Source organism: Mesoplodon mirus (assembly GCF_964341445.2).
Source record: "Mesoplodon mirus genome assembly, chromosome: 7".
In the NCBI taxonomy this organism is placed as follows: domain Eukaryota; kingdom Metazoa; phylum Chordata; class Mammalia; order Artiodactyla; family Ziphiidae; genus Mesoplodon; species Mesoplodon mirus.
This window is the reverse complement of record NC_138983.1, coordinates 60490374-60505164: the sequence shown is the minus strand read 5'-3', so window position 1 is coordinate 60505164 and position 14791 is coordinate 60490374. Positions and strand designations below refer to the sequence as shown.

Sequence of the window (14791 nt, the reverse complement as noted above, 5' to 3'; positions counted from 1 at the left end):
GGTGCAAATGGCATTCACTCTTTTTTTATGGCTGAGTGGCAAAGACTTTTTAAAAAAATCAGACCGTCACGCCTATGAGTCTTCCCTGCTGTTGTAATTTCCCACTACATCATGATGATGTGATGACTCACAGGACCAAAAGCCACTGAGTGAGTGGTGCCATCATTTCCATGGTGATCAGGACCCAAGTAAAGGTCTGTACGTGCATTGGAAAAAAAAAAAAAAAAAAAGGAAAACTTCTCCTAGATTTTTTGGTTAAGGAATTTAAGGCCTTTCTGGCACTTATTATAAAACCACTTTTTCCCAACAAGGAACAGCCAAGCCAATCCACTACCTCTGGCACAGAGTTAAAGAAGTTTCTTCGAAATGCAGTGTGAGTAGAGTACAGTCAGGTCCTTAGCTACCAGGAGCCCAACAAGAGAGATCCTATCCTGACCTTGACCTCCTTTTGCCCTCCACCTCTCTTAGTTGCAATTATATATAAGGGGAGGCTAAGGGTCGCTGGTGGGGTTGTCACTATCGAATGATCTGCCATCAGGGACGAGCAAAGCAAAGTTCATGAACAGCAAATTAAATAGCTTGGTCAACCAATGTTCACATAATTATGCTTCATTCAGTTATCTATTCAGTGACTAAATATTCCTGAACACCTACTAGGTGCCACTCCCTGTGCTAGGCAGTCCCTGCCTTGAAAGAGCTCTGTATCTTACAGTGAGACGTGGTAAGTACTGTCATAGAGTTAGTTGTATGTAAGCCAGCAGCAGTGGCATAGGGGAGGGACGAATCGATTATGCCTTCAAGGGAGAGGAGAGGCTTTACAGTGGAGTCCCCACTTGAAAGACTGAGTCTTGAAAGCTATGAAGGAATTCCCCCAGAAGAATAGAGAACAGCATCTTTGGAAAGAGTCTTCCTGATACAGATAGGCTATCCATGAAGCCACAATCGCCACCCTTCAGATACTCTGGTTTCCCAGAACTAACACAGAAAACAAAGAATATCTCGACAGTCTGTCTATAAGCTTTCCAACCAAGGGGCTGGTGTGATGCCACATGAAGGCTCCTAACTGATCATCCTGGGAAGCAGGATTTGGAGGTGAGAGGAATGCACTGGATTCACCAAGATCTTGTTCCAAGATTATAGCCTTGCATAAGCTTAGTCCTTGCTAAATTCTCTTGATCAGGTGGCTGGATGCATAAGGAACTTACAAGCACTTGACTGTAGGAGAAGTGGTATTTACAAGTGTGCTGGCATCTTGTGAAGGGAGTATAGTAAAGCCAGGAGCAGAGTAAAAACAGAAGGCTCTTTGAGTGGTGCTCTTTCCTCATCTTGCCAACTCCAAGAGACACACTGACTCATGATTCTTAAAAATACCTGTCGGAGACAGAGGGGCAGCATCAGGTGCCAGAGTTGGGGATGGAGGAGCAACTGTGACTGTTTCAGCTCACCTGGAGGCATTAGAAGTAAACTGCCTGATGCATCTGGGCTCCTGAGATAGAAGGTCCAGGCATTTCATCAATCAAATAGCATAAGAGAAAGATCCACAGGTGGAAATGTGGGATTAGGTAAGGGCCAAAGAGAGGAGCTGGTCCTTTGGCCACAAGAATTTCATTAAACCCACAAGATGCCCAAATGGGAATGAATTACCAGGGAAAATGGATGGGAAACGTTGCTTGGGAACTAGAGGCAATAAGAACATTATAGAAGGACTTCGAAAGCTTTCTTAGGGACAAAGCCAAGGTGAAGTGGGTTTGGGAGTGACCAGGAAGGAGTAGAGATGTTGAGTTTTTAGTCTGCTCTTGATTTCAAGATTCCTGATGGTGAAAGGAGGGTAAGTTCTATAAGGCAGCATGGAGAGACAAGTACATGGTCAGAGACAGTTTTGTTTTTCTCTAAGAATCAAGGAGAAGCATTTTCTGCCAAGGACATGGGACAAGGAGGCAGGGCAGAGTAAAGAGAAGAAACAATTAGAGAACAACAGGACGTGGAATAGCATCGGATCATGAGTACAGGATACTGGGATAGCCTTGGTGGAGAGAAGGGACTCCTGACCCATGAAACCAAAGGAAGTTGAAAAATGATGGCTGTGGGGACTTCCCTGGGGGCGCAGTGGATAAGAATCCGCTTGCCAATGCAGGGGACATGGGTTCAAGCCCTAGTCTGGGAAGATCCCACATGCCACGGAGCAACTAAGCCCGTGCGCCACAACTACTGAGCCTGTGCTCTAGAGCCCATGAGCCACAACTACTGAGCCAGCGTGCCACAACTACTGAAGCCCATGCGCCTAGAGCCTGTGCTCCGCAACAAAAGAAGCCACCTCAATGAGAAACCCACGCACCGCAGCGAAGAGTAGCCCCCGCTCGCAGCAACTAGAGAAAGCCCACGTGCAGCAAAGACCCAAAACAGCCAAAAATAAATTTTTAAAAAATACGCTTTTCATATTCCTTTAAAAAAAGAAGAAGAATGATGGCTGTGAACACTGTCACTTTTTGTGGTGGTGGGGAGGGAAGATAAGAAGTTCATCTATGTGTGGCTAATTTTTTTTTTCAATGAAGTAGGTGGTGACATCAGTTGAGAGGGGAGTATAAGGTTGGGGACAAATGGAAAAGTGAAAGAGCTGATACAGGGGTGGGGGAGGGAAGAATGCAGGGATGAGTCAAGGGACACCCCGCCCCCCAAGTGCTGATGCCAGTTCATGGAACTACCGATGGCTTTGCTGCTCTGGTCTACCCACCCAAGCTATTCAGCAAATGACCCTGGTATGATGCCCCTTTTCTAAACCCTGCTGGAAAAGAGGCATGAGGGCCTCTCCAGATAGCTGCCAGACAGGAGTCACAGATGGCAAAATTCTAGCTCCTAAATTATGCTGGGGAATATGATGGGTGGACATTTTGGGTGCATTGGCTAAAGATGGGATGTACCCTTAGGAAAATGGGGACAGCTAGAACCCTTGAGTAACAATACCCACTGTCATCCTCCTCCTGGTCTTGAAAAATCTCTCTGCCCAGAATCAAGTTTGGGCACATGGCTCTAGAGTAACCAGAGGCTGTCAGTTGTGGCCGAGGTCATCGTCACCATAACATCTATGAAGCGTTTTCTAAGCACTTTACATATATTGAATTATTCATCCATATTTTACAATCAAGAAAATTGAGGCCCAGGGAGAGTAAATCAATTGTCCAAGGTCACACAGAGCTGAGATATGAACCCAAGGAGCTGGATACAGGATCCGCGTTCTTAGCCAGTAGGAACAGCTTTCACAGAAGCTGCTCCTACTTCAACTTTAACTGCACTCTGACTTGAGTGCAAGGCAAGTCAATGTCTGGGGCCAGGATGTCTTTGCAGCTCTCCTGGCCTAAGTGGCCAGGCTACTGGATCAACCGTTTGAGCACCAGATGACACAGAATAAAGTCTCACATTAGCAGTTTGAGTTCATCCCATACTGTACTACAGAACCCAAGCCAATTGCATGGGGGAGCCATGATGACTCCGTTTTTGTTTTTCTCTTAGGGGGTGGGGGTGGGGTGGATGGGGTTGTGACTTTGGTTTGGAATTTGGCTCCAACACAGAGTCCTAGAAGCCAGCAGCAGTGTGAAGATGCTGACAGTGCTGGGATTTCTGTTCCTGGGAAAATAAACTCCTGCTCAGAGGGCAGCGGGTGGACTCCACAGACCCTGCTTTGTTGCTATTTTAAGAGGCTCTTTCAGGACTATGTGGGTTGGAGCCACTGATCTCAAAGCAGGGCAGGTGTGAGCTGTTTGTGAGTCAGTCAGGAACCAAAGAGCTGAGGGGCGGAGACCCTCTGGATGCTTGCGGTGGGAGATGACCTTGTCCCAGGGATCTGTCTGTTGGGGAAGGCACTGGAGGACCAGCCCTGGCCAGCCTTCTCTCAGCAGCCACTGGGGCCTCTGGCTACTCATGGTGGGCCAGGTCCCAGCTGTCTCCTGCCGGTCTTTGCTTTGAGACCTTGACCTGGAATGTGGAAAGGGGCCTAAGCTGAAGGAATGATGGCCTAAGATGCACTCCTAGGAGAGAAGCAAACGGGTCCCATCTGTTCCTCTTTCAATATCCCCCTTCCTGGTAATGGCCAAGAGCAGTTAACTTTTATTGAATGTTCCCTACGTGCATGGTACTCTGCTAAGCATTTAACATACACTATCTTACTTGATCCTCATAAAACCTGTACATGGCTGGCACTATTACCTTCTTTATTTTATAGATGAAGAAATCCAGGATTTGAGATAATATGCCTAAGATCACACAGCTAGCAAGTGTGGCAAAGCCAAGAGCCCAACCCAGGCTTTACTTCAAACTGCATGTTCTTAGCTAAAACAGTACGCAGTATCCCGTCCCCCAAAGGCCACGAGACAATGTCTCTTTTCTCACCAAATGCTTCCCCTGTAGCTTTGGGCCTTCTTAGCCATAGGCATCTCCCCTTACTGTCCCAAAATTCAAAGACTGTCTGGCTCCGAGGCATTGACCTCCTTGGACTGGTCCAAGGGCAAGGGCTCCCAGCCTCCTACCAGGTCACATCTCATCCAGGCACCTCTTCTGCTGGAACAACCCCCTGTGTGGGGGAACATGAAAGAAACAGCATGTTTCCACCTTCAAAAACCTGAGCTAAGAGAAACCTGCTCTCCAAGCCACCCCAGCTTGAGGAAGCACATGGGAAGGGGGTGGGTGAGCCAGGCAGATGGAAAGTGCTGGGCACCCAGGCTGGAGTCCACTGCATGCAACACAAGGATGAGATCAGCAAAGGACTGATGGAAAAGGAGAGCCTTGATGGAGTCAGATGAAGTGGGTGGGAATTAAGAGGAGGACATGGAGGTAGAAGCTCAGAAAAGGCAGGGACGACATGTGGGAGCTCATCAGATATAAAGAGATGAAATTAAAATAAATATAAATAGATATAAATGATGAAACTAAAAAGGTAAGTTGAGGCCAGGTTAAAAAAATGTCTTAGGGCTTCCCTGGTGGCTCAGTGGTTGAGAGTCCGCCTGCCGATGCAGGGGACACGGGTTCGTGCCCCGGTCTGGGAAGATCCCACGTGCCGCGGAGCGGCTGGGCCCGTGAGCCATGGCCGCTGAGCCTGCGCGTCCGGAGCCTGTGCTCCGCAACGGGAGATGCTGCAGCAGTGAGAGGACTGCGTACTGGAAAAAAAAAAAAAAAAAGTCTTAAAAGCCAAGCGGGTAGAAAAGCCTCGGCTTTCTCGTCCAGAGTAAGGGCAAATCCTGGGGCTTACGATCAGGGTCAAAGGATGAAAAGGGATTATTTTTTTTTTAAAGGGGATTTTATTTTTTTTATTTTTTTTATTTTTTTTATTTTTATTTTTATTTTTTTTCTTTTTGCGGTATGCGGGCCTCTCACTGTTGTGGCCTCTCCCGTTGCGGAGCACAGGCTCCGGATGCGCAGGCCCAGCGGCCATGGCTCACGGGCCCAGCCGCTCCGCGGCATATGGGATCCTCCCAGACCGGGGCACGAACCCGTATCCCCTGCATCGGCAGGCGGACTCTCAACCACTGCGCCACCAGGGAGGCCCTAAAGGGGATTTTAAAAAAGAAGAATCTGGCAGTTGTGTTTCAGGTAGAAAATAGGAAAGATACTGATTATACTGCCTATGACATATCCAATACTTTGTGCTTTGCTTTTTTTTTTTAATGCTCTTTAAAAGTAGAAGAAAAACATGTTTTGCTATGAGTCTTTCCCAGGGGGTTTGAAGTCTCCTCACTTAGAGCTTCTCCCAGCAGACTTCCCACCATCCAAGAGTCAGAGCTCACAGCCTGGGTCTCAGGACTGAAAGGACCTTCTTACATTGCCTCGCATGCAGAATTAATTCCTCCACAGACAGAACTTCTGCACAAGGTACAAAGGTACAACATCTGTCCCAGCGGCTGGGACATGGCACCTACAATCCCAGGCACATCGAGGCTGTAAGACCTCCTGGTTAAAAAGCTTCAGCTGGATACAAGAAAATAAAGAACAAGTGATGGGAAGTGCACTTCTCACCTATTTCCTCCAAACCTTTTCAGTGAGGCTTTTTCAATTCTTAAGACAATGGATGTGAACCTTTACCGAAATGGCTGGTCACCTCAGCCTGTTCTCTGGTGACTGCAATGCCCCCCATCCCAAAGCTGGGATAGGGCTGAGCACAAACAGGATTTCTGCTGGGTTCTAAACCCATAATTTTCTACCTATTTGGCCATAGAAATGAGGAAAGAGAACTGGACTGGGAGACAGAGAGCAGGGTTCAAGATCAGGCTGCACCCCTTATAGCCATAACACTAACAGCCATGAGGTTCCCGGCCTTTCTTGGGCTTTTTTCTTTTTTTCTTTGAGGTACGCGGGCCTCTCACTGTCACAGACTCTCCCATTGTGGAGCACAGGCTCCGGACGCGCAGGCTCAGCGGCCATGGCTCACGGGCCCAGCCGCTCCGCGGCGTGTGGGATCTTCCCGGGCCGGGGCACGAACCCGTGTCCCCTGCATCGGCAGGCGGACTCTCAACCACTGCGCCACCAGGGAAGCCCTCTTGGGCTTTTTTAAATGAGGGGTTTGTACGAGTTGATCCCAATAAGCCCTCGAGCTCTCTAATTTGGTTCATTTGCCTCACTTTGCATGACACAGCTTATCATACACCATATCACAGCTAGAGTAATTTTCATAAAATACAAATTAGATCCCCCAACATATCTCATGCCACTTCCCTGCTACAAGTCTCCCATTATACAAACGATGTCACCCACAATCCTTACTGCGGCCTTCCCTGTCCTGTGTGATCCGGAACCCACCCACAGCTCCCAACCATCACCGAGCTCAGAGGTGTTCTTCACCCCCTTTTCCACCTGACTCACTCCTACTTCTCCTTCAGTTTTCAATGAAGTGTTACTTCCTCAAAGAGGGCCCCTGACTCCTCCTTCTCAATCAGTAACAGCCCTTGATGATGGCTACCAACAGTTCCTCTTCTTGGCTGTATTTATCAACTTGTAAATTTCAGGCTTATTTCCTGGGACTATTTAACTGGCATCTCCCAAGCAATAGATGGGAGATCCACAAGAGCAGAGACCGGTTCTACTTTGTGCTCACCACTGGACACCCAGTACCCAGAACTTGATAAATATTTGCTGAGCGAGAAGTGCAGAGGGCGCACGCAGAAGCAGGCCCAGGGTTGGGGCGCTGGAGTCGGGGACCTTCCGAGCTGGACACTTCCTGTCCCTCCTGTTCTTCTACAGTTACGATGTCAGATCTCTTATCTGTCAGCTGCTTCTGCTCTTCCTGCCTCTGAAAACATTCAGCCTCGGTGTGAAAATACACGGATACCCATCTGTGCAGCTCAAAGATGGTGACAGGAGAGCGAGCCTGGGTTCTGTGAGTGCGGACGCTACTCCAGCCCCCAGCACTCACCCGCTGTTGCTCACCCCACACTCTCACGCTCAACCCCGACAGAGTCGGCAGGAACGACTTGCAACGCCATCCCTCGGCCTCTGAGAAACACGCAGAAGAGGACTTCCGAGAGCCTCCCCCCCGCACCGCCCCCCCCCCCGAAACGCAGCAGCTCCTTCGGCTGACAGCAGACTGACTACTCTCCACACCAGATAACTTCCGAGCAGAGGAGAAGCCCAACAACTTCTGAATCCAGTGCGTTTGAAAGGCAGTGGCTCCTTCCCCGCATCCTCACACCAAAAAGTGGTGGGCACCTTCTTCTAGTCACGGTGTTTGGAGCCTCCAACTGTTCACGTGCTAAAGTTAAAATAACGAACTCTCCTCACTTCATTCTTGCCTTTCTGCACAGAGGCTCATTCACTAGAATGTCAGAGGAGAAACAAAGACAGCTGACTGTTTTCTCCCCTAGTGTCTATAATTAGATTCTCATGGAGAGCTTGGCCACAACAGGGCTTCGCTGGACAAACACCTCCCCCCTCCACACACGCACACGCGTGCACGCGCACACACACATGCGCGCGCACACACACACAGTGTCTCACCCCTCACGCATCTCCACGGAGACCCAGACAAAGCAGCCAGTCACTTACCCTCTTCAGCCACGCGAAATGCTTGTAAACATCAATGTCCCCATCCATGCTGGGTACCCATGTCAGCAGTTAGATTCCTTGGTTGAAAAAGCCCTTTTTCTGGCCAGAGACCAAATTCTCTCCTCTTCCTTGCTGCTGCCCCCTCCCCCTCAGGAACGTCAAGTTGTGTTCAAATTTCCCCACGTCCCTGGCCTGCGTCCGGCAGCCTTTCCCTAAACAGTTTCAGAGACACAGTGGCTCAGACCAGACCGTGCTGTCCGGTATCCACCTCCCACCCCGCCGGACACACACAGGCACCAGCTCCGGGACACAGAGCCTGCAGAGCAGGGGAACCTAGCAGAAGGGGGGGGTGGGGAGACAGACTTGGCCAGAAATTGTAAACACATACACACATACACACACACACACACACACAGGGTAACATTCTTTTCGGTGATAATACCAGAGCCTGCCAGAGGGAAACAGTCCTGAAGAAAATTCCTCGTCTGGCTTCCCCCTTCTGGAGTGGCTGGAACTCATTAGGGAGAGACCCCGGTTTCCTGTCTCAGCTCCACTCTGCATTTACCCACAGGCTCCCAGCTGCTCTCAGTTTATTTGGGACTGGGGAGAAGACTAAAAATAAGCGCTGCTCTTGGAGGAATTGCTGGTTCCCACACACAGCCTGACTGCCACCCAGCAGCCCACGCCCACCCCTTTTCCTCCAGGCTGGTGTCAGGCTGTGCCCTGAGGGAAGCCAGTCTTTTCCAAATAAGAACAAATTCAGAAGCAGCCCCAGTCTGGGTTCTTGGCCCTGCTGGGGGTTTGCTGTCCTGGGCACTGGGGGCACCGTCCGGTGCTGCAGTCTTGGAGACCTCTGCTGACAGCCACCACCACAGGGCTCCCCGGGGCTGCATTCTGCACGGGAACAGACGGGGCAGAGCTTCTCTCAAGTGCTGCCTCACTGGATGTCCCCAGCCCAGACTAGCTGCTTCACAAGCCAGGTGAGGCCACCTCACGTGTGTCCATGAGATCTAGGGGGCACTCTGGGTGGGAGCCTTGGGAAGGCAGCAGGCTGACGAGACAGGGAGCGGCATCTGCCTCCTTACTGGCAGGTCACATGCTGGCTTGCCAGGGTGGTCTGTCCAACATTCCCCACAGGCTGCCCCCCACTTCCTCACATTCCCACCTCCTCTGAGAGCTCCCCTAAAAACAGCTTTTCTCCCTTGCCCAGCCCTCAACGTGTGGCCCTCGGCTATGACTGGTTATGAAAGCAGTCTTTGATGTGGGTGCAATGGGAACTGTGGTTACACGCAAGGGTTCTGAGCTCTGCTGCCCGAAATGACTTGCAGACACACATCTTGTGACTGCGTGGGCCTTCCCGGCGCCCCTGGGGGTCACCAGGGGGTTTCCTGGAGCTCCCACCTGAACAGAGGGCTCTGCTGGGTGTATGGCATGCTGCTTAGCATGGCATCTACACTGTCCACAGCCCAGAAGCAGGGCCCGAGGACAAGGCAGAAAACACACACAGTCCCCGGCAGGCTGGCCCAGTCCACACAGAACACAGAGGCAGCAGGAGGAGGGCTGTGGCCAGCAGCTGGCATGAGGGGAGGAGTAAATTCCTGGAGACACACCCAGATCAGAGGCCAGAAAGGAAAAGCAGGCTCAGCTGCCCATGCCCTGAGCTCTAGAGCCTTCTTCTGGCCTCTGGCCCAGTTCCAGAGTGCAGCCCGGGCCTCACTCGCCAAGGTTCCCTGCCCAGAACTAGGATAGGATGTGTTAGTCAAGGTCTCTAAGGCTGCAGGGGTGGGTAGGCCGTTTTACTTTTTTTCTGTCTAAAAACCTGGGAAAGTCAAATGAATTCATTTGGTCAACACACGTTTGCCCAGCATCCAAGGCAACTGAAACCAACTTCTTGCCCTGGGTAAAGAACTTTCCACACGGTATGTGATAAAGGTGTTCCTGGGGCTCCAGGGAGGAAGAGGCAAGACAGCTGATTTGGGGGCTGTATGGGGAGAGGCCTGCCCACCCTTGGAGGGGGATCAGTGTCCACTGGTAGGTTCTGGTGTGAGAGGAGGAAAAAGAGGGAACCAGGCAGCAACATGGCTGCCTCTCAGCCTCGCTGACTCCGACCTGCCTCTGGGGAAGCTGGCTCCCCGGCACCCACCCACGCAGCCCCTCCCCATGTCACCACCTGCCCTGCGGCACTGAACCACACCTGTTTACACGTCCGTCCTCTTCACCAGACGGGAGCACATGTGTGAGCCCTGATTCACGGCTCTGATTTCCACGCCTAGCACGATTCCTAGCATACGGTAAGAACCTGAAAGTTCTCCACGTGAAAGAGTGAGGCTCAAATGGTGAGACTGGAAAGATAAGCCTGAAACTCTATGTGGAGAAATGAGTTTCCCCAGGGTAAAGATGCTTGACTCAGAGAGGAAAAGACAGAGCCAGCTTCATCTATTAGCTCAACTCATGTGTGATGAATGGGGGTGGGGAGTGAGGAGGGGAGGAGGGAGGGGGGAGGGAGGGAATCCAGACAAGCTGCAGCTAAATTCTTGACATATTTTTATGGTATCCTCAAGTAGCAATTCTTACCTCAGTCTTTTTTTTTTTTTGAACCCCCTAAGTATACTGCACTTCAACTCAGAATCCACAAAATAGCACTCCAAAGGCCTAGAAGCAAACCCATGGCTGCAGCCCCTCACTCAGAAGGCCATCCCAGCCAGGGGCTTCTTACCATAGGCCACAGAGGGGCTTCGGAGGATCAGACAGGCCCCTGAGTACGTTCATAAAATGTATATAAAGCACTATTTGGTAGGTATAAATCACTATTTCTCTGAAATCGTTTTCATCAGGTCATCAAAATGATCCATGACGCCCAAAAGATTGAAAGCCTGGGTTTTATCTGGTCTAAGTAGTTACTCAGAAAGATTTAGGCTACTCTTATTAAGGCAGGATGGGGATGGTCCTACTTCTATAGTACTGCCCTGTGAGGTAGAGAGACTCTCAGGGACTCCCTGGATCCATCACTAAAGAGAGACGTTTTCAGGAACCACATAGGGTACATCAATAGGAGTCATTACAGTGACCCTATGGCCCTCGGAGCCTTCCCCAAAGCAACTCACATTGACCAGACTCAACTCACTACTGTCTGGAACATGAGGCAGCCCGCTGAGGGCAAAGGGCAGGCAACTGAGCATTTGGGGAGCAAAAAGCACAGCTAAGAGGCCAGAGTGGTCAGGGGAACTCATATAGACTGCCCTCCTCCTCATCCCTGGGTCCAGGAGGGGAACCCAAGAAAGTCACTTATCTGGCCGGAATCCCATGTATGCGTGGGAATGACTGGGGATGGAGTTCCTGAGATTTTCCTCCTCCTGCCAGCGGCCAGGAGTCAGCAGCATCTAACTGGGCACACCTGTGGACCGAGAAGGGGTCACATGCTATTCTGTTGACCTCTCACCAGCATCCTGAGCTCCAGCTCAGCCCTGAGCCTTGGCCTCTGGGCCACGGTGACAGGTGCCAGGACGGACCTAGTAAGTCAGACAGGCTTGTGCCCTTCAACAGGTGTGCTGCACTGGGGGCTTGCCTCTTGGAAGAGGAAGGGGAGAAGGGGGAAGAGCCAGCCTGAGGACACTGCTCCTCGAGGCTGGCAAGCAAGTCCTGCTTGTGAAACAGGCATCCTGGCCACCGCAGCCCAGGTCCCCAGGGTGTCCAAGCATGAAGACCCACCTCCAAAATGAGTTAGCAGAAGGGGCGGCACACTGCCTGTAAAGGGCCAGATGGCAAATGATTGAGGCTTTGTGGGCCATATGGTTTGGGACAGTCGACTCCCTTTTGTAGTGCAAAAGCAGCCACAGCCAATGTGGAAAGCAGTGAGGCTAGCTGTGTTCCAGCAACTTTTTTTGTGAACGCTAAGATTCAAGTTTTATATCATGTTCACATCACAAAATTGTCTTCTTGTGATTTCTCAATCACTGAAAAACATAAAAAATTACGCTTAGCTCACAGGGAATAAGAAATAGGCAGCAGGCCAAATACAGGCCATAGACTGCTGACCTGGGGGTGAGGATGCTGCTTCTCTATCTTTAGTGAATCACCAGGGCTAGAGGGCTTTCTTGTGAAAATGCAGATTCGGACCCAGCAGGTTGGGAATGGGGCCTGAGACTGTGCATCGCGAACAAGCTTCCAAGTGATGCTTATCGTGCTGGTCTCAGGACCGTATTTGAGGAGTAAGAGGTTAGGAGACTACTTTCGGAAGGTCTTGGAGCCCAGTGTACTGAGCCGTCTGCCTGGAAGTGTTACTCCTCTGGAGCCTCCCTACCTGCTAGCGGGTGCCTGAAAGGGAAGGAGGCCCGGTGGTGTGCTGGCAAGCCCTCTTTGCGGGCAGAGGGTTGGGAGGTGTCCACATGCTCAGACCTCAGGTCATGCTAACCAGGCAACACTGCCCACCACATCCCCTGGGCCTGAAGCAGGAAATTTAGTGGGGAAGGATTTATTTGCTCTTTCACCACTGTTTGCACATTCTTGATCATTTATAAACATTGGTTCTGAGGGACTGAAACAGGCTCAAGTCAAGTCTGAAAGAAGCCAGATCTCTGGAATTTAGTAAGGTACAATTTACTTGGACCGGGGTGGGTAGAAACCCAAAATCCAGGAAAATTAAAACTGCTAAGTTTGCAGTGGCTGAAAACCCCCAATCTGGGGTGCTGTGACAGGAAAAAAAAACGTATTCAAAATCCCCCAAGGTACAGGAGACTTCTCTAGGGCAGGGCCTGACAGACGCAGGGTCAGGAAATGGAGAGGCCACCCTAATTAATAGCGCACCAGCAAAAGGCACTGGAATTAAAAGGTGTTTGGAGAGATCTTCTCGCCTTTGACAATGGAAGGTCAAGTCTACGCTCCCAGGACGGGCCCTCATCCCTCTGGTCTCCTTCCCCCGCCACAAACAGTGGAGGCCTCCCAGGCCTACCCTTATGTCCACTGGGTTCCAAGGAAAATAATTCTTTTTGCCAGCTGACTCAGGTACACTGTCCAGCGGCTTCATTAATGAGAGGAACTTATGACCTCTAAGCGTTGGGAGGGGGTGGGGGGAGGCAGCTATTTTCTCATATAAAGCCCATACCTTCTTCCTTGGGCTTTTAGACTTTCCAGCATTTGTCCCTGACTCCCACCTAGTGGCTTCTTCCAGTATTGCACAGGGACAAAGAGCCTCCCCACAACCAGCATACCAGTCTAGCAGGAGTCCCTTGGGAGAGAAGCACAGGAAAGAGAGTGCTGACACCTACAACTCTCGAGCTCTCAAGTTCACACCTATAGTGGGGAGGGCAAGAAACACGCACTGGAAATTGGCTCACATAGGCTTCACTTATTTCTTTTTTTGAAAAACAATCACCAAATTTCCCCTTTTCTAACATCCAGAAAGCCAAGATTTTCCTATAAAACTCCCGTCTGTGACTTTTCAAAACGAACATGTTTGCCACATAAATACCCCACCCATCTCTTGCTCCTGGCCTTGAGCGGAGAACAGAGATACAGAGAGGAATCGCAGGGCACGAGAAACTCAAGCTCACGGTTTATAATTCGTAAAACAGCTTCTCCCCGTTTTGGGTTTTTTTTTTTTTTTTTTTTTTTTGGTAACTCCTCTGGCTTTTCAATACGGTGAGCAGATTTGCTTCTCTGGCCGGAATGAAAGACTGCAGGCTGAACCTGGCGGGAACGTCGGGGCTTTGTGGGAGGCGCTGGGAGCTGAAGGAGCCACCATCTGTGACACGGTGGCTGCGCTGATGACGGGGGTGGCCGTGCACCCTCCTGGACTGGTCTTTTTGTTTCTGGAGAGACTGGTTAAGAAGGTAGCTGAGGGCACGCAAACATCTGACGGACAGACTGACACAGGTCAGCACACAACCCAGAGGGGCCTTACTTCCCTTACAGCCAGGCCCAGAGGAAGCTGCCGATTCAGGGCCTCCCATTTCACGGCTCCGGAGATGACCAGAGATGACGGCCTCGGCCGAGCCCCGACATGGGGCAGCTGTGCCTAGAGGGTCTCCCTAACCTGTCTCCACTTTGCAAACCTAAACGTCTAGACTGAGGAAGGCAGGGGTTGGTGGCTACCAGGGGGCCACTCTATAGCCTTTAAACTGCAGGACTGGAATGCGTGGCCAGATCCTGCAGACCGACTGTCAGACCAGCTCTCATTTCCAGTAGGGAAACTGAGTCCCAGAGGAGGGAAGAGAGGTTCATCCGTGGCCACATGTGAGTGGCAGAGAGCCGGCCTTTTGCCTCATCCCACAGCGCCTCACCCTGGTTTGCTCCCCTCCACCTGTCCAAGCACGCTGACCAGGACACCTGAACCCTGGCTGAGGAGAGCATGGGCCCGCTGGGAGGCCACACCGACTCCACGAACGCTGCTTCCAGAGGGCGGCACAGAGAACAGCCCCTCTGGAGAGTCTCTGCCAAGCCCCCCCCCCCACCGCCCTGAAGCCCGGGCTCTGCCCTGACTTGCCCACACTCCGCTGCTGCTGGGTTTACCTGCCTTTCTTCAGACTTCACCTTCAGCCCCCAAAGCCTCAGGTCTTCACCAAAAATCTCCCTGACCCACATCCAAAGTAATGAGAGTGGAACAGACTGATGCCTTGCAGATGATGAGTGTGTGTGCCCAACTATTAGAGAAGGCCCCAGAGCTGCTCCATCTGGAGACCCTGCAGGCTCTAGTATCACTTGGGCATCTCCCAGGAACCTGGGTCACCCGCCCGCTTACCCCGCTAGCTGGCTGTTTCCCCAGCCTTGC

At 51.1% G+C, this 14791-nt stretch overlaps 1 protein-coding gene across 6 annotated transcripts in view; it reads right to left on the bottom strand.

Moving 5' to 3' along the window:
- LOC309808678 (synaptotagmin-9) overlaps positions 1–14791 on the bottom strand; it is a 388309-nt gene that overhangs the window by 81261 nt on the left and 292257 nt on the right. Inside the window, exons 1-2 of one of the 6 annotated variants that reach the window (XM_082629235.1) lie at positions 8468–8570; positions 8026–8237 (exon numbers count right to left, since the gene is read on the bottom strand). The exons of the other annotated variants lie outside the window; for them this stretch is intronic. Of the exons in view, the coding sequence (XP_082485361.1) occupies positions 8026–8073 (48 nt within the window). The 5' untranslated portion in view covers positions 8074–8237; positions 8468–8570. Of the gene's footprint in view, positions 1–8025; positions 8238–8467; positions 8571–14791 lie in introns of those variants that run through there. 6 annotated transcript variants of the gene reach the window in all.